Source organism: Nicotiana attenuata, chromosome 2 (assembly GCF_001879085.1).
Source record: "Nicotiana attenuata strain UT chromosome 2, NIATTr2, whole genome shotgun sequence".
NCBI classification, from domain to species: Eukaryota; Viridiplantae; Streptophyta; class Magnoliopsida; order Solanales; family Solanaceae; genus Nicotiana; species Nicotiana attenuata.
In genome coordinates this window covers 53,072,648-53,097,535 of record NC_031990.1, presented here as the reverse complement: position 1 = coordinate 53,097,535, position 24,888 = coordinate 53,072,648, and the positions used below count along the sequence as shown (strand labels likewise).

The following is a 24,888-nucleotide window of genomic DNA, read 5'->3' as shown; positions in this document are numbered from 1 at the left end:
AGCTTGCAGTAGCAGCTTACACATCAGCTTCCTTTCTTCTATAAATAGAAGAGATTTCAGTTCATTATGTACAACAGTTTGAAGTTAAATAATATATCAATCTCTCTCTATACTTGTCTTCGATTTCTTTACTTTACAGTCTTTATTTTATAACATTTGTATATGATTGGTAAATTGTATATGACCATATAATTAAATTAAAACTTAATTAAAGAGAGTAAATAAATTTCATATGTAATATAAGTAGGTAAAAATCCCTACATTAATATCAATTTGAAACCATATGAAATGTTTTATAAAATATGAACATATTTCACATGCGCATAGACATTTTCTTTTTCCCAATATGTCGGTCCCTACCAGTAGTTTTTTTCTTGAAAATACAATTTTATTTTCAGGAAAAAGGAGAGATTTTTTTGAGTGAACTCTATCTCTTATTCCCAGTATTCGACCATGAAAATACACAGCAACAGTCCCACACAATTGACAATGCCTTGTAAACTACACTGTAAGCCATAATTATCTCTTCTGCCTACACATCAAGAAAAAAAATGTTGACATTATTATCTTCTTCATCTCTCTGCAATTCCCCTTCGCTTATTATCCATTCCTCAAGAACAATCAACCCATGTCTACCCAGTTCAATTCCACTCTCTTCCTCTGGTTATTTCAAGAGAAACAGAAATTCAGTTGCAAGTCGTAAGCTTGGAATTGTTGCTGCTACTGAAGAAGAAAAAGACCCATCAGTACCCACATGGGCTAAACCCGATTCAGATGAGCCACCACCTTGGGCTAAAAATGAATCCCAGAAAGATTCTTCAACCTTTCAAGTTCCTTTCATTGTTTATTTGCTTGCATCTGCTGTCACTGCAATTGCCGCGGTGAATTGTTTATCTTGAACTTTTTTTTTTGGAAAAAAAATTGATCTTTTAATTTTTGATGGGTTTTTTTATTGAGTTATGAGTGCAGATTGGTTCTGTTTTTGAGTACGTGAATCAGAAACCTGTATTTGGAGTTTTGGGCTCAGATAGTGTGTTTTATGCTCCTGTGCTTGGGTTCTTTGCTTTCACAGGCATTCCCACTTCTGTAAGTAGATAAAGTTTTCTTCTCTATCCATGTGTTCCTTCAGTTTTTGTTAAGTTGAATTATTTTGAATAATGAAACTAATACTATGCAAATTTGGACTTTTGCCTAGTTCTGTCTTTAACACACTTGTACATAATGGTAACTACTCCTTATGTTTAAATTATAGGCAAACAACTTCTTTAATAAGACTGAGGAACCAATGAAAAAGTTTCTTAATGATTGGTCTTTGTTTTGTTAGTTACATTATGGATCAAAATTACTACTTCTGGCAAAACAATAAAGGTGGATTTTTCTGTGTTCATTTTAGCTGACTAGAATGTTATCCAGGCATACCTTTGGTTCAAATCTGTTGAAGTTGCTAACAAGGAAGCAGAGGAGCAAGACCGCAGGGATGGGTATATGTAACGTCTTATGTGCGATTTTTAGGTGATATGTGCAGCAGCTAAAATGCATTTTTCAGATGTCTTTGGTGGTTGTTGCCAAAAACATCATTATGTCAAATGGACATTTTCTTGAGTTGATCTTTCTAGGCGACATAAGTGTACAAAATCCTGTCTTCTAAATACTTGCCATTCCGAATTATCAATTTTGTATTGACTACTTGTCTAAAAGTCTTGGATCATGTTACTATTTCCATCTCTTGTTTGGATAAATCAGTTTACCAGCTTGTGGTTAGAGAAGCTACTGGCTGAACATTTGGCTCAACTTATGTAAGTTATCTGCCAGTCTAGTTTTGCTTATTAACTCTTAACTTATCGACCTTGGTAAATCACTAACTTTCTATCTAGTCCATCACTAAACAGACTTAAGGAGCATGAAGCTTTCACTTTCACAGAGTATTTCTTTAAGTTTTACTCCAATAAATAGAATTTTGAAAAAATGCATAGTACTTGCTCTCAAACTAATTGGCTCTTGGAAGGGATGGAAGTGAGCAGTATGATCTGTGATGTCAAATCTTGTAATGGCAGTTCTGTGATGAGAATGGAAAAAGTTAAGTTAACGAGCAGGACTAAGTTCTCCATGTTAGTTTCTCCTTTTCTCTCTGTTTCAAGTGTTGTTTATTCCAGATAAAACGTACAAAGTAATTTCTTACAATGAGCTTCTTTGATTTCTCCTAAAGTAGTCAATGTCTGGATGAACTGCTTTTGATGCTGGATTTGATATAAGGGGTTAAAAAATTTAAATGCCGGAGTAATGAAGGTCTTACTTTTATGATAGGGACTACTTCAACTGAAAAGATGACATTTACAGGAGTTGAGTTCTTTTGTTTGAAGAGAATAGGATGACTGCACTGTAACCATTAGTCTATCAGAAACATTTTCCTGAAGTGCATCTTTTCCAAGTAACAGTTTGCCAACGTTTGTGCTTAAGTATGTGGCAGATATGCATAGTAGATTCCCGTCAGATCAGAAGTTAGTTTGCATGAGGCAGCCATCAAGCGGCTCCTTTCCTGCGTGCCTTAATTGCAGGGGCAGGGATCTAAGGGGGGTCTTACTCTTTTCCCCACAGACTAAGCTACTATACGGCGCCCCAGGTGAGGATGCCATACTGTGAAAAGAATCCATCTACATCACTATACATTGCTTTTCTCTACATATTGATAAAGAGGCTAATTGGATAGAATGAATCTTATAATTTGGTTTGGATGAAGTGCCATCTAAAACAAGACAAACTGATGCTCTGATTGTCTCTAATTGGAGCAAGAAACAATACACTTATATTTATTTGCAGTTGATTGTTGTTTGTATAGTTTGATGTTCTCCTTCTTGGCATAAGTAAAGCATTCAGAAGAACACCTACGTATGGGCTTATGTTGGTTCTTCTGGGTTTTAACGTATCAGCTTTGTTTTTTCCACGGTGCCACCTAAGTAACTATGATTCCTGGATCTCAATATTTATCCTTTATGAACTGAGTTCCTACATATTGCTTCCACGCATTATGAATGTGCCTATAGCTAAAAGCCACACTCCATATTCATTAAATCATGGATTCTCCTCAGTCAATTGAGAGTACTTGTGCCAAGAAAGAGATCCATGCAACTGAGGAAGAGAAAACTTCAAAGAAACTAGAGCGAGCTCAATGGCTTCGAGCAGCAATCTTAGGAGCAAACGATGGATTGCTTTCCACTACATCCTTGATGCTCGGTGTTGGTGCAGCTAAAGATCAAGATCAACGGTCTATGGTACTTTCTGGAGTTGCTGGAGCTTTTGCAGGTGCCTGTAGCATGGCTGTCGGAGAGTTTGTCTCTGTATCTGCTCAACGAGACATTGCTAAGTCCATTTCTGACAACTGTAGGTTGGAGAACGAGTTAAAAGGAGATGATGGTGGATACAAAACGAAGATTCAGATAGCTTGCAGCAGTCCAACTATTGCAGAAACCAAGGGCGGAGATGCCACCAACATCAATATATTGGCGACTTCAAGACAAGGTGGAAAGCTGCTATATGAATCACCTGTGCAAATACAGCACCATATTGCTTTGACACCTGCAAGATCTCCTATGATAAAAGTTATGGAAATTGATGCAAAACGAACGATGAGGGAGGAGTCAAAACTGGAAAATATCAGAAAATTAGAGCCACTGCCTAATCCATTGAAGGCTGCAGCAGCATCATCCCTGGCTTTTCTGTTTGGAGCCTTTGTTCCTATGGTGCCAGCTCTAGTGGTGAGTGAAAACAGAATCAGGATTGCTGTGATGGTGATTGTAGCATCTTTGGCTTTGTGTTTATTTGGGGGAATTGGGGCTTATCTTGGTGGTTCATCAGTAAAGATATCTGCTATGAGAGTTTTACTTGGAGGGTGGATTTCAATGGCTATCACATATGGTTTACTCAAGCCCTTTGACAAAGATACATACAAAGAGTGATAATGATGATTAATAAATCACATAGCATGTTAATTATCATCAATTTACAACCTAGACTTTGTGTCTATTTTAGAGGGGAAATAGTTCGAGGGTTCACTTCTTGAGATGCTTAGCAAGGACGGTAAAACACCTCATGTTTTCATTTTGATATTCTATTGTGTCCTTCCAACTGCTTAACTCTATAATTTGGTTAAAAGGGTTAGAGTATTATAAATCTCACAATCTAATCCACAGAGGAGAGATTAAAACTCTGTATGGGATTTAAGCAACTAAAAAGGGAGATAGGGGACTTTTAGTCAAAGCATTAAATTATTAAGTCACGCATAATGTAATTGCACCATGAAGTTTGTCAGAGTTGGTTGCCAGAGATGCTGTGTTCAATCTAAAAGGTTCTTAACGTTGGATGAGACAGGGTGGTCCAAATATTATTAGGCTCTGTAATAGTAATTTTAAAGTTTTTCATAGTTTCCTTCAAGGATTCATACATTATGACTCTGATGGTATTGTTCAACTGACATTTGACATTTGAACATAACCGGTGGACTTTGTATAAGAGCACATATTTTATTTTCACAAAAAGAGCAAACAAGTTGTATATAAAATTCAGAAACCCTTTGCACATAAATGGATCTCTAGATATCTCCTTGGACGTTGAGCTTTTGATCTAAGAATTTCAATCCAATCAAGATGAAACAACTAACTTTTAGTCCATAATATTCCCTCTTCCCCTTTCAATATATATAGGTAAGAGTAGACACCTTTACCAAGAGATAATACTGTAAAAAGGAGCTCTTGCCAAAAGGAAAAGAGGTTCTTGGACAGACGTGTTCATATAGGGATTTTAAGTATTTCTTGGGAAACATATCCATAATTGCTATTTTACTTCATGGACGAGTTCCAAGTAAGCACTGTTGGCTCAAGCAAGCGGGGAGGAGTGATCACGCCCAACTCTAGTCCTAAAAAGGATAAGCGGTCGCTGCAAATATAATCCGGTCTAAAAGTCCGGAGGCGAATCCCACAGAGAATTAAGGCTTAGCTATATCTGTTTAATATCACTAAGAAGACAAGTTTGAACAATTTTCTAAATTATAAAGATTGAGATTTATATTTCTAACTAATTAACTACCAAATACTACAAAACGGAAAAATTATCAACTAACGAGACAAAGGGTTGGAGACTAAATTAAGGAAGTCTAGAGTTATGATTTTCCCAATTGTCGGAATCCTTCTAGATATGTTCCCTACAATTTCGCCAATGTATTCTCTACTAATCGTGAGCACTTTAGGTGCCGTAATTCTCTCTCGAGCAACTACAACAATTTACTAGACATATTCTCTCAAACTACGCTAGTTCGCTTTATCTAACCGCTCATTATGACCACGTCAAGGCTTTGTTATTTCTAAACCTACCTTTAAACCCAATGTATTGATTTCTCACATACGTTAGGAGTGACGTTGTTCAACAACAACCTAAACATGTACTCTCTCTCGAGCAGTACACACTAAATAGGCACAGTCAATTGATGGCCATTCAATCAACAACAACAAACACGTAGTTGAACAAGTAGAGAAATCCAACGGCTCAATTATATAAAAACATAACAAGAATTTATCCTACAAAAGATTCCATTAAAACCCTAGAAAACGAATTAGCTATTCATAATAGTATGCAAAAATACAATACTAGAATTCATAACCAATAATGGAAATAGGAAGAAGGAAGTGAAAAACTCGTAGAAAAATTCTCCGCCTTGCTCCCAGTGTGTTCTTGACTCCTTAGGTCGAATCCCCGGTCTCCTTAGCCTCCTTAGGTCTAAATTATGTCAAAAGTGTGTCCAAGGGGACTTCAAGGTCACTCGGGTTGAGTAGAGCCTTGGTGACGGCTTTAGCCGACGGGACGGTGCTTGTCACCTTGTGTCGATATGCTAATCCATCAACGTCCGAATGGTATGGGATTCCTTTTCTAATAGCGGCCTTAGCCGTAGGAATTTTATTTTCGAGCTTATATCAAAGTATCATCCCGTTGCGAGTCCCAGTTTTCTTCGGCGATGGCTTTTGGTCTTAGGGGTATCATCTCGAATTCTCGTCGAAATGTTGACCCGTCGTTGTTCAATCGAGGTCGAACTCTTCTTTTTGACGGAGGCCCTTGGCCCTAAGGGTGTTATTTCGAGCTTTCGTCGAAATATAAACCTGGTGTTGTTCGATCGAGGTCGAACTCTTCTTTTTGGCGGAGGCCCTTGGCCTTAAGGGTGTCATTTCGAGCGTTCGCCGAAATATTAACCCGTCGTTGTTCGATCGAGGTCGAACTCTTCTTTTTGGCGGAGGCCCTTGGCCTTAAGGGTGTTATTTTGATCTCTCGTCGAAATATTAACCCGTTATTGTTCGATCGAGGTCGAACTCTGCTTTTTGGCAGAGGCCCTTGGCCTTAAGGGTGTGATTTCGAGCATTCGTCGAAATATTAACCCGTCGTTGTTCGATCGAGGTCGAACTCTGCTTTTTGGCGGAGGCCCTTCGCCTTAAGGGTGTGATTTTGAGCTTTCGTCAAAATATTAACCCGTCGTTGTTCGATCGAGGTCGAACTCTGCTTTTTGGTTGAGGCCCTTCGCCTTAAGGGTGTGATTTCGAGCTTTCGTCCAAATATTAACCCGTCGTTTTTCGATCAAGGTCGAACTCTACTTTTTGGCGGAGGCCCTTGGCCTTGAGGGTGTGATTTCAAGCTTTCGTCGAAATATTAACCCGTCGTTGTTCGATCGAGGTCGAACTCTGCTTTTTGGCAGAGGCCTTTGGCCTTAAGGGCGTGATTTCGAGCTTTCATCGAAATATTAACCCGTCGTTGTTCGATCGAGGTCGAACTATTCTTTTTGGCGGAGTCCCTTGGCCTTAAGGATGTGATTTCGAGCTTTCGTCGAAATATTAACCCGTCGTTATTCGATCGAGGTCGAACTCTGCTTTTTGGCAAAGGCCCTTGGCCTTAAGGGTGTGATTTCGAGCTTTCGTCGAAATATTAACCCGTCGTTATTCGATCGAGGTCGAACTCTGCTTTTTGGCAAAGGCCCTTGGCCTTAAGGGTGTGATTTCGAGCTTTCGTCGAAATATTAACCCGTCGTTGTTCGATCAAGGTCGAACTCTGCTTTTTGGCGGAGGCCCTTGGCCTTAAGGGTGTGATTTCGATCTTTCGTCAAAATATTAACCCGTCGTTGTTCGATCGCGGTCGAAATCTGCTTTTTGGCGGAGGCCCTTGGCCTTAAGGGTGTGATTTCGAGCTTTCGTCGAAATATTAACCCGTCGTTTCACTATCGGATTTTGGAGAACCGCAGGTCGCCGTACTGTTCGGATATGTCGGGTTGAATGCCGTCGTACTCGATTTTGTTTTTACTGGAGAATATTGGGCTTACTTGCCCTTGTGACTTGTTTTCTTCGTAGAACTGTAAAGCATGAGAAAACAATAATAGGCACTTCTCCTGATACCGCTTTTCAGATGATATCTCTTCCAAAGCTTTACATATTACTGGCTGAATCTCTTTTTCTAGAATCTGTACCAATAACAATCAAGTACGTCCATATAAAGTTGCTAAGCCATAAAAGCAAGTCGTAGCCTGAGCACGACTAAAAAAGATGGCAAATCGAATCAGCAGCGAAAGTGAGATTATAACCATGCACATCCGCTAGCTGGACAAGATATTATTGACAAACAACATGCGTTTTCCATGTAGGTTACTTCCCCGAATAGGAAATGCAGTTAACCATAAGCAAGCTAAGATTCACAACTATAAGCCTCTAACAGGACAATGTTTAAAACCTGCAGCAACGGAAGCAAGAATTGAACCAAGAAAACTATGGCATAAAATATCATAACTAGAACCAAAAAAGAAGGGAGTCCTATTTTTGCTTAGCTTCTGCGTTTCTTAGGGGAGTCCTAGTTTGCTTAATTTTGCTTGCGTCGTGGAGCGTGATATCGGAGAGCAGGAAACGCTGCTTCTTTTCTCACACTCGTTTCACACACATATTGGAGTTTTCCTGTCTAACCTTTTCATTTTCCGGTCTTGAGATGTCATTGGTGGATGGGACGATGAATTACGCTTTGACCTCGGGGGGTTCCCCCTCGTCGGCCCGATCTTTAAGTCCCCATAAAGGCTTTCTTGGGACACTTTTTTGGTGAGGGAGAGGAAGTATCATTTGAAGGGTATCACTTACGAGGCGTCGGGTTCGTCTGGTGGACGATATTTAAGTAGTTCCGTAATAATTTCCCATTCTTCAGTTGGGATGTTTCCTTGCTTGCTCGCCTGTGCTGCGCTTGTGTTCTTGTTCGGGCAACCAATAGAAGGTGGGTTAGGATGATATCCTCCTTATCCCGATCTGATGAGTTGGTGAACGAAGGTGGATCGGTGGCGTTACTTGCTCTGCTTGGTGCTTCGGTAGTTGACAGGGATGGTGTTTTCTGAGTTTGGTAACTATATTCGGTTCTCTTTCCCTTCCTTTTTGTGCCTTATGCGGGCTATGCTTGTTTTGACTGGTTCATGGGCTGCCCGGCGTGCGGGGGATGATGTTGGTTGAACCTTTTGCTCGTATATAGCATCATGATCTAGGTTGGCGTGTGAGATTCGCTTACCGATCCTCTCGGTGGGTGATCATGTTTCCGGCTTTTGATCTGGAGGAGACTAGGAAGTTTTCACTAAGAAATCCCCACAGACGGCGCCAAATTGTTAGACCAAAAATTATCGAGATCTTTTTGGCTAAATCAATTAGAGAAGAATGAACAGGTAAATCTTAGTCAAGCATAATAACCTCCAGATCCATAAACAAATCAGAAAATAATGCATAAGATGAGATAGGAGTGATCAATCTTATTGATGTTTGTCATTTCTTCTTTTGTTAATCGATGGAGATGATTGTTTTTCATCCTCCATGGAAGATGACTTTTCCTTCTTTTTGCTAAGAAGATTACAGAGGAGAGGGAAGAGAGAGAAAAAAAGCCCCCTTTTATGAAAGACTCCTCCCCTATATATAGTTATGGAACCCTCACTATGGGTCGATACACTTGCTTACCACGTCCGCTTTCGTCGTTCCCTGAGTATCGTTCCTTGTCACGGCGGGTATTGTGAGTATGGGGTTTTGGTTCAAAGCATGTCGTCTTCGACTATCTCGTCGCTTGGACGGGATCTCGGGTAGGCCGACTGCAGCGTTCAGATTATGACCAATACAAATACATCCCCACTTTTCTCTCTATCTCCCCATCTGTTCCCTACTCTCTCTAAGATAAAATACATCACTATTCATCCCCTCTAATTCTTCTGAACTTTTATCATTTTCGCGTTTTTATCTAAAAAGAACCATTAGCCATATGGGAGGAGGGCCGTCGGATGTTGGCTAGGACAAAGAGCTAAAGAAAAGTAGGAGAAGATTTTGGTCGGAAAAAACTATCACTCCGGCGAACACTTTTTTTCGACTAGAAAAATTTAAATTATTATAACACAGTTCCCAGAGATTTTATTACTTATCCACCATCGATGTCTTTCTTAAAACTTGCTTCAATTATTTTCTAATGAATGGCAAGAACATAATATGCATCTCCTAAGAACTTATCACTCGTTGTTGGGTCAAGTTATGCGGTAAAACTTGCTTATGAACCCGGGACTAAGTGTTTGGCCGATTCTTGTTGTTTATCATGTTCCTTTTTTTTTAATTTCTCTGTTTGCATTGATTGTGTCTTGCAGGAAAGCGGATCTTGCGGGATAGATTGGGTTCCAGCCAAAAAACTTTTCTTATTTATCATCTATTTTACCACTTCGCTTTCCTTTAATTTTTCAGATTTTGGCAATCACAAAGATTTGATTTGTTTGGGAACGTTAAAATTTTCATCCATTCACGCACCTAACTTTGGGTGTGAAACACGTGCTATGACATGTAAGCAATGAGTGTCTAATAGGTACACTTCCACCTGAGTTTAGGTGTTCAATTGGTCACTGTCTCAGTTCAAGTGCCTAAATGAAAAATATGGACTAGTTTAGGGGGCTGTTAATGTATTCTGCCTTTCTTTTTTTTAAAAAAAATTTACATTATATTTCTTGTGAAGAGAATAATGGAAGATACTCAATCTTAACTGAATAAATATCTTTTCAAAGTCTTTCCGATCTATTTGAATAATAGGTATTTTTTTTTATAATAATTGAATTTAAGGGATAACAAGCAAACTCAAGCACAAACAAATATCGATAAAAAATAAAAGCGTCATTGTATCAACGGAGAGTTGCAAAAGTCCCCCAAAGTAAAGGTCAAACAGTGTTACTATTCACTACTTTAAATCTACATCTATAGATCTCCAAAAACACGACCGCCACCATTCGTATCAAAGATATTATCTTAAGCGAGCTTCATGATCAAATTTCAACTCGATCCAACTGTTATTAAATTGAAAAACACAACATTTAAAGATGACTAGTTGGTGTAAAGGAAATATCCACGCAAGCAGTGCCTTAGTTCACATGTGCTCTTAACTTAACCATAGTTAGGTCATTATAACTGTAGTTAGTCCATTAGTCTGATAATTGTACAGTTGTACATGAGTTGACACTAGTTAGTTGGTCACTGTAGAAAGTAGTTAAATAGCACTGTACATTGTAACTCAGAAATATCGAAGAAGAAAATTTCATTCTCTGTTCTTCTTCACTCAAAGTGCTTCTTCTCTTCTCTGAATTCGATCATTCATTCAGCTCAATCATGAGAATTTAACGTGGTATCAGAGCAATTGATCGAGTGATTCTAAGGAATTTTTTAGCAATTAAGGAAAATTCGAAGGAATTCGCTCATTTCTGTTCTCTTCAGAACCCTAATTTTGTGCAATTGCAATTTTTGGCACTTCGATTTGACATAATTGATGGCGATCTCTGATGAATCAAGCAGTACTGTAAATGACAGAGTCAACACAACCAGAGGATCCACGATTCTCGATCATAATCACCCGCTATATCTACATCCTTCCGACGGTCCTGGATCCATGTCGGTAGGGCTTATACTAACTGGAATGGAGAATTATACTCTCTGGAGTCGGGCCATGAAGGTAGCTTTGTTAGGAAAAAATAAACTGTGTCTAGTCGATGGATCGACTTCAAAAGAGGATTTTGGATCTGATCTAGCACACCAGTGGAATCGATGCAACGCGATTGTGACCTCATGGTTAATGAGCAATGTTAGTATGGATTTGATAACTGGAGTACTTTTATCATCTAATGCTCGTACAGTGTGGGCTGCGTTCAAGGAACGTTTTGATAAAGTAAATGGATCGAGATTATACTATCTGCACAAGGAGATATTCACAATGACTCAAGGAATTTGTTCTGTTTCTACGTACTTTACAAAGCTCAGAGATCTGTGGGCAGAGTATGATTCTATTTTGCCACCACCTCCAGCAATAGAGTATGTTGAGCGGTTAGAATATCAACATCTGTTACAATTTCTCATGGGATTAAGTGATAGCTTTGAACAAGCTAGAAGTCAGATCCTCTTAATGCCTACCTTGCCGTCTATCAATAAAGCATATGCCATGGTAGTTCAAGATGAAAGCAGGCGCATGATCACCGGTAACAATTATGGAAATGCAGGGAACATTGAGCCTACTGCTCTATTTACTGCACAATCAGGAAACAAACAAAGAAGTTATAGTTTGGAATGTGACTTTTGTCACCTAAAAGGACATACTCGAAAAGATTGCTATAAACTAATGATATGTGATTTTTGTAATAAAACAGGACATTTGAAGGATAAATGCTACAAGATCGTGGGTTATCCTCCAGATTTCAAGCCAAAGGGAAAAGCAAATGCTGCCTTATTGAGTGAACAACCTCAGACCACACAAATGTCTAATCAACAGATAAGCAATGCAACAGTTCCAGCCCAGTTCTTCACACAAGACCAGTACAATCAACTATTACAACTATTGAACAAGAATTCTGTTGGATATGCCAATGCTCACATGGCAGGTAAATGCTTTTGTGGCAATGTAGAATTATGTGAAAATATGGTACTTTGCAAATGGATTGTAGATACTGGTGCTACGAATTCATATGACTGGTTCTAAAGACTTACTGCATAATAAACAATCAGTAGGAAGCACAGGACAAGTTCAATTGCCTACAGGAGATTCAGCCACAATTTCACACATGGGAGAATGCCAACTCACAGGAGGTGATACTCTTAAGGATGTTCTTTGTGTTCCAGCTTTCAAGTTCAATCTTTTGTCAGTATCTAATATGACAAAGGACTTGAAATGCTGTGTCACATTCTTTCCACAATGTTTTGTATTTCGGGACCTCTTGTCTGGGAAGGTGAAGGGGATTGGTAAGGAGGAGGAAGGACTATATGTTTTGTCTACATCAGTTGGAGGAAAAGTGAATCGAGCCTTTGCAGCAACTAGTGGAGCAGGTGCAGACTTATGCCATAAACGAACAGGACATGTTCCAATGCAAGTTCTTAGGAAAATTCCTAGCCTACTGAATAATACCAATTTTTCTTATAACAATCAATTGAATAAGTGTGAGATATGTCCACTAGCAAGACAGACTAGAATACCATTTCCACTTAGTAAGAGTAAAAGCTTATCTAGTTTTGACTTGATACACATGGATGTTTGGGGTCCTTATAAAGTTACTACTCATAATGGCATGAGATTTTTTCTTACTTTGGTGGATGATTGCACTAGATGAACTTGGGTGTTTCTTATGCGACTAAAATCTGATGTAGTGTTTTTACTCAAAAACTTTATTGCTTTGGTCAAGACACAATATGGTAAACTTATTAAGGTGTTTAGGTCAGATAATGGAGGAGAGTTTTTTAATCATTCCTGCAAGGACTTATTTCAATTGCATGGCATTGTACATCAGAGTTATTGCCTATACACTCATCAACAAAATGGGGTAGTTGAACGAAGACATAGGCACATACTTGAGATGGCCAGAGCTATTAGATTTCAGGGACATTTGCCTGTTCGATACTGGGGCCATTGCATTGACACAACATTCTGCATTATCAACAGGATTCCCTCCTCAATTCTTGTAGGTAAATCCCCTTATGAAATGCTACATGGGAAACAACCTTCTCTTTCCCATTTGAGAGTGCTAGGATGTATATGCTTTGCAACAAACTTGATCAAGCATGACAAGTTTGAGCCAAGGGCTGTAAGATCTGTTCTATTGGGATATGCAGCACATTAGAAGGGTTACAGGCTATTGGACTTGGAACACAGAGTCCTCTTCAGTAGCATGCATGTAGTCTTTTATGAAGATGTGTTTCCATTCCAATCATTGGACATTGCTTCAGCAGATCTCTTTCTTGATTCTACTCCTGTTCCTAGACAGGATGTTGTTACAGACTCAGCTCCTATGGCTGTTCAGATTCCACATAAAGAACCTTGCACACAATCAGCTCCATGTTCCCCAACTTTACCTAAGACTTCCTGCTCCACAGATATTGCACCTTTCTCAGTTCCTGATGGTGCTTCTACAGTTGCTAATTCCACTATTGATGTTCCAGTGCCCAATTTTAATCCACTTGGGTAGGAAATTAGAAAATCAGGGAGAGTGTCTAAACCTCCCATCTGGATGCAGGATTATGTTCAGCCTACCAAAGGAAAGTCTACAGGCTGCTGCAAATATCCACTTTATGATGTGCTCACCTATGATCATCTTGCACCTAAATATCAAAGTTATTTGTCCCAGTTTTCTGTTGAAGTAGAACCAGTGACCTACCAAGAAGCAGTTGAAGATAAGAGATGGGTAGAAGCCATGAAGTCTGAAATCAAGGCTTTAGAAGACAATCACACATGGGCTCTTGTCCCGTTACCTAAGGGTAATAAGGCTATTGGATGTAAATGGGTATATAAGATTAAATACAAGGCTACTGGGGAAGTTGAGAGATTCAAAGCTAGACTTGTGGCAAAAGGATACAATCAGAAAGAAGGCTTAGACTATCAAGAGACATTCTCACCTGTGGTGAAAATGGTGATTGTCCGGAGTGTGCTTTCCATAGCAGCTTCAAGGCATTGGACCATCCATCAAATGGATGTGTACAATGCATTCTTGCAAGGTGATATCTTTGAAGAGGTGTACATGACTATTCCATAGGGGTTCAGTGATTCTACTGATAAGTCCTTAGTGTGTAAACTGCTCAAGTCACTCTATGGACTTAAGCAGGCTTCCAAACAGTGGAACATCAAACTAACAACATCATTGCGGAATTCTGGTTTCACACAAAGCCACCTAGATTATTCCTTGTTCATCAAGCGAGTGGGAGGAAAGTTGGTGATGGTTCTAGTCTATGTTGATGACTTGTTGATCACAGGTGATGATATATTGCTTATACAACAGACCAAGGATGATTTACAATCCAGTTTTAAGATTAAGGACCTTGGTGAGCTTAAATTTTTCTTGGGCATTGAGTTTGCTATGAGTGACCAGGGAATCTTGATGCACCAACACAAGTATGCTTTGGAGTTGATCTCTGATCTGGGATTAGCAGGGTCAAAGCCCGTCCACTCTCCTATAGAGCTCAACCTCAGATTGACTACCACTGAGTTTGGTGCTCATACAAACTCTATTGGTGATCCTATTCTTCCTGATCCTGGGCTGTATCAATGATTGCTGGGGAAATTGCTCTACTTCACTATCACTCGTCCTGACATTTCATTTGCTGTGCAGTGTTTGAGTTAATTCATGCATAAACCCAAGTCTTCCCATATGGAGGTTGCTATAAGGGTCGTGAGATATGTCAAGTTTTGTCCTGGTATGGGTGTGTTATTAAGTGCTACCTGCTTAGATTCTCTTTCAGCCTTTTGTGATGCAGATTAGGCTGCTTGCCCCAACACACGCAAGTCAGTCACAGGCTATTTTGTCAAGTTTGGTAGTTCTTTGATCTCTTGGAAGTCAAAGAAGCAATATACCATCTCTTGCAGCTCAACAGAGGCTGAGTATAGGAGTTTAGCTTCTACTGTAGCTGAGGTGATTTGGATTCTTGGTTTGTTCAAGAAGTTGGGTATTCCTCATTCCTCTTATATTTCCATCTACTGTGATAGTAAATCCGCTATTCAAATTGTTGCGAATCCAGTTTTTCATGAACGCACAAAATACATTGATATTGACTGCCATTTCATTAGAGAAAAGGTTCAACAAGGGCTGATCAGTACTGTCTACGTTCCTACTACAGAACAAGAAGCTGACTTGTTGACCAAGGTCCTTGAGCGATCTCAACATGACTATTTGGTGTCCAAGCTAGGATTAAAGAACATCTTCAGTGGTCCTAGCTTGAGGGGGGGTGTAAAGGAAATATCCACGCAAGCAGTGCCTTAGTTCATATGTGCTCTTAACTTAACCATAGTTAGGTCATGATAACTGTAGTTAGTCCATTAGTCTGATAATTGTACAGCTGTATATGAGTTGGCACTAGTTAGTTGGTTACTGTAGAAAGTAGTTAAATATCACTGTACATTGTAACTCAGAAATATCGAAGAAGAAAATTTCATTCTCTACTTTTCTTCTCTCAAAGTGCTTCTTCTCTTCTCTAAATTCGATCATTCATTCAGCTCAATCATGAGAATTTAACAGTTGGATGAAAATTCTATAAGAAAGAAGAACGTCCCTCTTCTTTCTTTATTTTCTAAACGTGTCGCCTCCTTTAGATATGTTGAAAATCCAAAACTAAACTTAGGTGTTTAATATGACTTTAAACATAAGTGGTCATAAGGAAACATGGAATTGAATTAGAAATAAATTTTCGTCCACATATTTTTTTTAAAGAAGCCCAGCAACCCAACTATACTTTAGTTAATGCATTTATTTGCCTTATTCAGTACTGATGAAACTTGAAAGACTGTTGCATAACATGGCATCATAAATTGCCGAGAACTACACTCCTTGGAAATGGTAGGCATGTACTTGTTCGATATATTTACAACCATTTTAGCCAGCTAAGAATCTTTTTGATGAAGATCTTGTACAAAGACATTAGAAGGCAATTTGGACAAAGTTAGTTTATTTGAAAAGATTTTCTTCACAGATGATATTGTAACTTACGAGATATGCTTCCTTTCCAGATCAGGAAAAAAAAGGAGAGCGAGATATGCTTCCTTCCGCGTCTGTTTGAATTGAATAAGCACTTTTTTTTTTAAAAATCTGATAACATAAATTAATTTTTTTAGCATATTTGATTAAACTGATCAGTTTTAGAAGTAAAAGCTCTAGACGAAGTACGTTCTGATGTAATCAATGAAAACACGTGAAATATTCCAAAAGCAAAGCAGCCTTAGGATTTTATTGTTGACCATTCTTTAGAACTGGCTGCCAAGCGGTGTTTGATGTTTTATTTTTGCCGAGTAATTACTTACTAGATGGGATTTGAGGAAAAGAAAATAACCACATACATGGGGTGTATGCATCAAAATAATAATTTTATATTATGTGTTTTGATGTATATTTGTCACTTATAATTTTAATCATGATAACTGAAGAAGTATTTATATCTTTACCTCAATTTGCATCTTAATCTTAGTAAAGTAATTAAATTAATATAATTTTTTGCGTGAACCGGGTTCTATGTTTTTTCTCTTTAATCTACAATATATTAAAAACAGGAAGCCCTTAACTTAAAAGTTAAATTACAAAATTATTCTTTTAATTAATACCCTATTTAATTTTATTTTTTTAAAAAAAACTTCAGGGAGCCGTGCGTCTTTGCCAAAGAGACGAAACGTTTTGTTTCCTTCTCTACAAAGAAGTATAAATTTTCCGAAAGGGTACTTTTTCTTCGCTGTTAATGCTTTTGAGTGCGCCGCAACTGTTCAACCAATTTATTTTTTTCGATATCTATCTGGTGAAATAGATATGAAAGTTCACTTCTATTTACATAGCAAAAAATATATGTTTAAACTTTTCATGCTGCTTGTTTGACCAAAAGATGTCAAAACCTTTATAATTAAAGCAACTAATGATAAAGATGAGGTCAATCTTAGTTAAACACAATAAAATCTAGATCAAGCGATGAAGAGAGCAAGCAAGATGAATGATATAACAAATATACTGGAATCAAATGAATGCTCATAAATGTGAAGAGTTAAATGCACAATCAATCTTAAAAGATGCAATCGGCGTTAAGGGGGGGGAATAAATGTGAGATGATTGGGGAATCTTTTGATCTTCTCAGATGAACAAGACTGCTTTTGTATTTACTCTCTGAGGATTATTTTGCAAAGTATTTTTTTGTCTCTTTTCTCCCCTCCCCTTTTTCTTTACTCACCCTTCCTATTTATAAGGGATAATCTCCCAAAAAACCCTAAAAAGTACAACATAGAGAATATTCGAAAGGCGTATTCTTAATGTCTCCTACTAAGTTTATGTTGTCGTGGATGTCATGCATCGACTGACCGCCCTTAATCGTTGCCCTTCACCACGACGGCCATCAGACAGTGTATCATGATAACCTCGTTCCTCGTCCTACTCGGTAATAGTCGTGGTTGCCAAATTTGGACCCATACAGTTAGTCCATCTGCTTGTTGAGGTCGCGGCCCTGTGCGTCCTTGATAAGCGGACACCGCCCATACCCGCGGAGAAATTTGGCAGTTGGGTTGTAATGGTTTAATCACTAACGGAAGAGTGGTGCGTTCTACGGCATTCCAGATAGCATAGCATATCGGGAGATGACGTCACTCCCACGCGCGTCATCATTGCGCGTCTTCCCGAGGCAGAGACCAATTGGCTTGTCCCTTTGGTTTTGGTGCCTTTGGCAGCCTTTCGCTTCGATTCTGGCGCCACACAACCTTATAAATAGATGAAGGTTTGGTTCTTTTAAGAACTTTTGGTCATTTCCTCTTTAGTGTATGTGTTGTCTTCTTTAGCCATTTTTTCTCGTGTCTCCAGCTCTGTTTTCCTGATCTTCCTTCTCACCTTCTTCCGTTCACCGTTCTTTGCTCTGTGTTTTATCAATATACCTTCTGCCATCGAGATGCCTAGAACACATCGGTCACACGAGGAGATTTCCGATGCCACCCCGCTATCTATGGCACCTCCCTCTGGTGGTGAAGATATGGCAGTACAAGAAGGAGAAAGTCTTCCCACCGTGGAGGAGATACTACCGAGAAAGCCCATGTCTCAGAATGATTTTCTTAAAGAACCTATCCCTTCTCCTGCTTCGGTGGTTTCTGAGACTGAACGGGCTCACATAGATGACCTCCGATCCACGTATAACATTCCCTCCCATATCGAGTTGGTTCCGGCTGGGGGGGACTTCGTGGATGTCCACAGACCGGGATATTGTGCTTTTTACATGTACCCCTTTGTGATCGGCCACTCCCTCCCTCTTCTTCCGTTGGCGGAGGAATTTTATCGGTTTTATGTGGTCTTTCTGGCATAACTTTCTCCGTACACGTACAAGATATTTCTGGCATTGACGAAGTACGCGGAGTTGGAGAGGTGTGAAGTTGGCCATCATCACCTTTTACATTTGTTTTCCCCTAGTTTTCACATGGGAACTATGATACATTTGAGGTACCGTGGGACCAGGTAACCGGTGGTCAGTATAGACGACCGGGAAAGCCATAAATTTTGGCATAAATACTTCTTTGTTAGAACCGAGAATCTGGGGTCGGACCTCGCTGGATTCCCAGAACGGTGGAATCATAACCGTAGGTGTTGGTACTTGTAAGTTACTTTTGTTCTTTCTAACTGTATACTTATTTGTAACTTTTTTGTGCGGCTGTGAGGCGTGCACCTCGCCCGATTGCCGGTATCGAGGACTGGGTAGCCCGCTTATTACCTCACGCGGTGGAGACTCGAGATTGGCTTGCTTTCATGAAACGCTTTGGGCCGAAGGTTCCATCCGGTAAATGTTCTTCTCTGTTTTGACCTTGGGCTGTTTGTCGCTGTTTATTAATACGACTCCTTGTGACGACAGGTTGTAGGGCTTCCAGGAAGAAATCCCTAGTTCCCGCATTTCGCCAGGCCGTCGCATCAGTGGGGATGCAATTTACCTTAGCAGAGTCCGTCCGAGGGGACCGTGCTCAGCCCGTACAGGCTAGAGACTCTTCTCGTGACATGATTGTTCGGGATGAGATCTCATCCCGACCAGTCTGCCATATCGTGGATGAGCCCTCCAATGGGGACGAATCTCCGTCGAGAAAAAGGAGGAGGGTAGAACTCGGGAAGAAAGTTTCCACTTATGCTGGAAAAGGCAGAACTGGTGCGTCGGAGACGGCACTGCTGCCTATTTTTATGGAGGATGCCATTTTGGCAAGAAGGTCTCCCCGGACCGGAGGAATATACTAAGGAGGGGGATCTGCGCGCTCTGCCGAGGGTGGCGCGTCATCTACCGTTGGAGGCGTCATACACGCCGAGGGCGACGGTTCGGGTTCGGACCTCAACCCAGAAGATGTACGAGAGTTCATGGAACATCATACTCGTGTAGAAGTAAGGACGGAGGGTTCTGATCGACATATTGTCATTCCTGGAGACTACGACTTGTTGTCGAACAGTGAGCAGGCGGCGTCGGTGTATGCCCCATTATGTGCTGCTTCTGAGAGTGCGACACTTAAGGCGATGAGCGACGCAGAGTTATCATGGAGCGTTTCCGGCATGGCTCTACGGGTAAATGCTACGTTCTTTCTTTTTGTTTTTGGTTCTATTTTGTATCCTTAGCCCATTCTTCGTTTTGACTTTGCTTTTCATACTAGACCCTCATCATGGAGATCGAGCGTGAACGTAGGGATAGGTGGAGGACGACCATTTATGGGAAGATGACCACCAAATATCAGGAATACCGCACCAAGCATCGTGCGTTGGCCGATCTCTTTACTCAGGACATCGACTTTCACCTGTTCCGTCACGGGCTTAAGCAAAAGGAGAAACAATTGGCACAGAAGGTCGAAGAGCTGAGAGAGCAAGATGAGGGCCTGATGAAGGCCATTGCCCGTTGCAGTGAACTTGAGGCGGCCCTTAAGGCCAAGGAAGATGAGCTCGAGCTAAGTAAGGGGGTGATGGCCGAGAATGCCGACCTCCAAGCGAAGGTGGCCAACTTAGTTTTCGAGCTTGATAGGAAGGAGGCGCAGGTCGTCGACCTTCAAGGTGAGCTGAGTGCGAATGCTGATGGATTGGCTCATGCTGAAAGGGATAGGGCAACTGCCATCTCTGAGGCAGCGGCTCTAGAGGACGCCCTTCGTCTATGCAGATCAGAACGTGACAAGGAGGTGGAGACATCTACGCTTGAGGAGGCGAGATTTGAGGGGCGTATCCGAGAACTGGAGGCGGATTTGTCCGCATTAAATGAACAAATTGCTGCTTTGAAGGTGGAGGACGTGCGATGACAGTCACAGCCCTCTACGTCCCATGCTTCGGCCGACCCTGTCGTGCCTCAAGAATTATATGAGCTATGGGTCCATGCCGAAGCCCAGCTTGACGTGTATAAGTCTCTTCATGCTGATGGGAAAGTATCTGAGGCAAAACTCTGAGAGGTGCGTATTAAAGCACGTGTCGCTTGAGAGGCGTGTGGTTATGACCCCGGCACGCCTGGCGGAGACGATGTCGATTTCGACGATGCGGACAAGCTCGCCTCTGATTATTGGTACAATGAGGAGTATGCCACGGGGGGTGATGCGGCATAGGACTTGGTTGTATTTATTTTGCTTTGCCATTTTTGATTTGTGGGGGCGTTCTTGAGCCCTTTGTAAAAACTTTTGTAATATAACAACTGTAATGGAGCAGTTGCTTTTTATTGTGTACCTCTGAATTGTTTTCTTGTTGTGTTTGTTTATTTGACGATGACCTTTGTCGTAGTCGTACTTATTTCGAGTTGTCGAAATGTTAATCCATTTCATCTCGAGCGATGTCGAACTTATGTCAAACTTTGTCCTTTTGTAACGGCCTTAGCCATAGGGATGTTATTTTCAAGCTAATGTCGAAGTGTTATCCCGTCGTGGTTCGAGTGACGTCGAACTCATTTCTATGGTGATAGCCTTAGCCGTGGGGGTGTTATTTCGAGCTGATCGAAATGTTTACCCATCGTAGTTCGAACAAAGTCGAATTCTTCATTTTGGTGATGGCCCTTGGCCGTAGGGGTGTTATTTCAAGCTGGTCGAAACGTTAACCCGTCGTAGTTCGAACAAAGTCAAACTCTTCATTTTGGCGATGGCCCTTGGCCGTAGGGGTGTTATTTCGAGTTGGTCAAAATTTTATCCCCTCGTAGTTTGAACAAAGTCGAACTCTTCATTTTGGCGATGGCCCTTGGCCGTAGGGGTGTTATTTCGAGCTGGTCGAAATGTTAACCCGTCGTAGTTTGAACGAAGTCAAACTCTTCATTTTGGCAATGGCCCTTGGCCGTAGGGGTGTTATTTCGAGCTGGTCGAAATGTTAACCCGTCGTAGTTCGAACGAAGTCGAACTCTTCATTTTGGCGATGGCCCTTGGCCGTAGGGGTGTTATTTCGAGCTGGTCGAAATATTAACCCGTTGTAGTTCGAACGAAGTCGAACTCTTCATTTTGGCGATGGCCCTTGGCCGTAGGGGTGTTATTTTGAGCTGGTCGAAAGGTTAACCCGTCGTAGTTCGAACGAAGTCGAACTCTTCGTTTTGAGCGAAGATCAATGGAGAGTGAAATGGTTGAGTAAAATGTTGCTTTATTTTATTTATTTGAGTATTGTACATGTCAGTTTCATACACATCGGAGAAGTTTCCTTGTATTTAGTCCCTTCATCGTTCGGCCTGGAGATATCATCGGCAGGCAGGGCGATGAATTGTACTTTGAACTTCGAGACGCCCCCCTCGTTGCCTCGTTAAAAACCTCCCCGAGAAAACCCGATTGGGACAAAACCCGGGTGAGGGAAAAAGAGTACGACTTAGGTGGCGTCATTTTTCAGAAGTGGAAATATTTGAGGTGGGCGACATTCCAGTTGTTTTGTAGTAGTTTTCCCTCCATTGTTTCTAGTTGAAATGCCCCTTTGCTTGCCGCCGCTGTGATTTTATATAGACCGTCCCAGTTGGTTCCCAATTTTCCTTCTTTTGGGTCTTTGTCCGCTTGTGTTTTGGCTTTGAGGACGTAGTCTCCGACTTTGAGCGGACGTATTATGGTTTTCTTGTTGTAGTATCTTTCCACCTGTTGTTTTTGGGCTACCATTCTCACATGAGCCAAATCTCTCCGTTCCTCTACTTCGTTGAGGTCCTGTATTTTGTTTTCGTCGTTGCTTGGTCTACTTTCGTTGGAGTACCTTAGTCTAGGTTCTCCAACTTCAATGGGTATGACAGCGTTAGTCCCATAGACTAATGAGTATGGCATTTCACCTGTGCTGGTCTTAGGCGTGGTGCGGTAGGCCCCATAATACCTCCGGTAGCAGTTCCGGCCACAGCCCTTTGGCGTCCTCGAGCTTTTTCTTTAGTATATTCAGTATTGTTTTGTTGGAGGATTCTGCCTGACCGTTGCTTGCTAGATGGTATGGTGTGGAGATTATTCGCTTTATGCGCCATTTGTCGAAGAACTTGGTCGTCTTTTTTTCGATAAACTGAGGTCCATTATCGCAGCTGATTTCTTTGGGGATGCCAAAACAGCATATGATATTTTTCCATATGAAGGTGATGACGTCCTGTTCGCGTATTTGGGCGAATGCGCCTGCTTCCACCCATTTGGAAAATTAGTCAGTTAAAACTAAAAAGAAGTGTGTCTTACCTCGATCCGTTGGGAGAGGTCCGACAATGTCCATTCCCCATTTGATGAACGACCATGGCGAAGTAACCGAGTGTAGGAGCTCGCCCGCTTGGTGTATCATTGGTGCAAACTTTTGGCATTGCTCACGCTTCTTGACGTACTCCGCTGCTTATTTTTTCATAGATGGGCCAGTAGTATCCTGCCCGGATGAGGCATCTGACGAGGGCCCGATTGCCCGTGTGGGCATCGTAGTGACCTTCGTGTACTTCTTCGAGAACACGCCTTGTTTGATTTGGTCCCAGGCATTTAGCCAAAGGGCCACCAAACGTCCTTTTGTAAAGATTGTTGTTTATGAGACTGTACCTGAGTGCCTGCATTCGAAGCTTTTTGGCTTCTTTTTTGTTTTGTGGGAGTGTTCCTTCCTGCAAGTATGTCATGATACGGTTGCGCCAATCCCAAGTTAAATTTATAGAATGTACCTCTACTTGGTCTATTGATGAGTGGAGGAGGGTGACCACGTTTTTCTTGGTGATGTTTTTGGTTGCTGCTGCTAGTTTGGCGAGGCCATCTGCTTCGATGTTTTGCACCCGCGGTATATGATCGAGTTGACATTCGTCGAATTTTGGCAGTAGCTTATGGATTTCTGCTTGGTATTTTTGTAGCCTGTGTTCCTTGATTTGGAAAGGCCCAGTAACTTGATTAACGACGAGTTGTGAGTCGCACCTGATGACGACTCGTCGTGCACCATATTTTAGGGCTAGTTTCAATCCTGCAATTGCAGCCTCATACTCGGCCTCGTTGTTAGTCATATCGGGGCATCGTATGGACTGATGTATTACTTCGCCTGTAGGGACTTCGAGTACGAGTCCCAGTCCGGATCCTAACGCATTAGATGCGTCGTCGGTGTAGAGGACCCAGAGGTCGGGTTGCCCAGGGGAGGTGCGAAGCGTTTCTTGCTCGACCTCGGGCAGTATTTCAGCACTGAAGTCGGCGACGAAGTCGGCGATTACCTGTGATTTTATCCCTGTTCGCGGCTGATAGGTGATATCATGCTCGCTTAATTCTATGGCCCATTTGGCCAATCTTCCCGACAGCTCGGGCTTATATAAGATACTTCTAGGGGGAAAGGTTGTCACCACCGATATGGGGTGACATTGAAAATATGGTCTAAGCTTTCGTGAAGCTACGACCAATGCCAGAGCCAGTTTCTCGAGGTGGGGATACCTCGTTTCGGCGTCAATCAAGGTTTTGCTAATATAATAAATAGAGGATTGTGTACCTTTGTTTTCGCGGACTAGAACTGCACTTACTGCGACCTCTGAGACGGCCAGGTAGATCAGAAGGCATTCGCCGGGGTCTGCTTTAGCGAGTAGTGGTGGTGAAGACAAGTACGCTTTTAACTTTCTCAAGGCCTCGATGCAATGTGAATTCCACTAAAGCCCGTTATCCTTCCTCAGCACATTAAAGAATTTATGGCATCTGTCGGACGACCTCAAGATAAACCTTGAAAGGGCGGCTATCCGGCCTGTCAATTTCTGCACCTGTTTTTTGCTGGTTAGGATTTTGGGTATTCCTTCGATGGCTTTGATTTGTTCTGGGTTGACCTTGATGCCTCTCTGTGATACCAGGAAACCGAGGAATTTTCCCGAGGTTACGCCGAAGGCGCATTTTTCGGGATTCAGCTACATTCCATACCGCCTTAATATGATGAAGGCTTTGTGAGGTGGTCAATGTGGTCCTCTTTCCTTTTGGATTTGACCAGCATATCGTCGATGTAAACCTCCATTGTCTTGCCGAGTTGGTCTTTAACCATTTTGGTGACTAATCTTTGGTATGTTGCCCCCGCATTCTTTAATCCGAACGGCATGACTATGTTGCAGTATGTTCCCTAGTGGGTGATGAAAGTGGTTTTTTCCTGGTCTTCCTCCTCTATGAGGATTTGGTTGTAACCCGAATACGCATCCAGAAAGCTTAGCAGTTCGTGCCCCGCTGTTGCATTGATGAGTTGGTCGATATGGGGCAGTGGAAAAGAATCTTTCGGGCAGGCCTTATTTAGGTATATGAAATCAACGCACATCCGCCATTTCCCATTTTTCTTCTTTACCATGACCATATTCGCGACCCTTTGGGGATATTTTGATTCTCGGATAGAATCGTTGATGAGCAGCTTATTGACTTCAGCGCCGACGGCCTCATTTATTGCGGCGTTAAATTTTCTCCTTACCTGTCGCATCGGCGGATCGTTCAGCTTATGCGTAGCGATGTCTTTCG

At 41.3% G+C, this 24,888-nt stretch overlaps 3 protein-coding genes across 3 annotated transcripts; all 3 read left to right on the top strand.

Moving 5' to 3' along the window:
* On the top strand, positions 405–1,722 carry LOC109210128. Its single transcript, XM_019373501.1, has 3 exons — positions 405–881; positions 970–1,086; positions 1,414–1,722. Exons 1-3 carry the CDS (start codon positions 552–554, stop codon positions 1,489–1,491), a joined length of 525 nt encoding a protein of 174 aa, XP_019229046.1. The 5' UTR covers positions 405–551; the 3' UTR covers positions 1,492–1,722.
* LOC109210123 (vacuolar iron transporter homolog 1-like) lies at positions 1,884–4,133 on the top strand. Its single transcript, XM_019373491.1, has 2 exons — positions 1,884–2,620; positions 3,087–4,133. Exon 2 carries the CDS (start codon positions 3,225–3,227, stop codon positions 3,951–3,953), a length of 729 nt encoding a protein of 242 aa, XP_019229036.1. The 5' UTR covers positions 1,884–2,620; positions 3,087–3,224; the 3' UTR covers positions 3,954–4,133.
* LOC109219749 lies at positions 10,828–13,159 on the top strand. Its single transcript, XM_019384224.1, has 4 exons — positions 10,828–11,605; positions 11,699–11,929; positions 12,030–12,415; positions 12,830–13,159. Exons 1-4 carry the CDS (start codon positions 10,828–10,830, stop codon positions 13,157–13,159), a joined length of 1,725 nt encoding a protein of 574 aa, XP_019239769.1.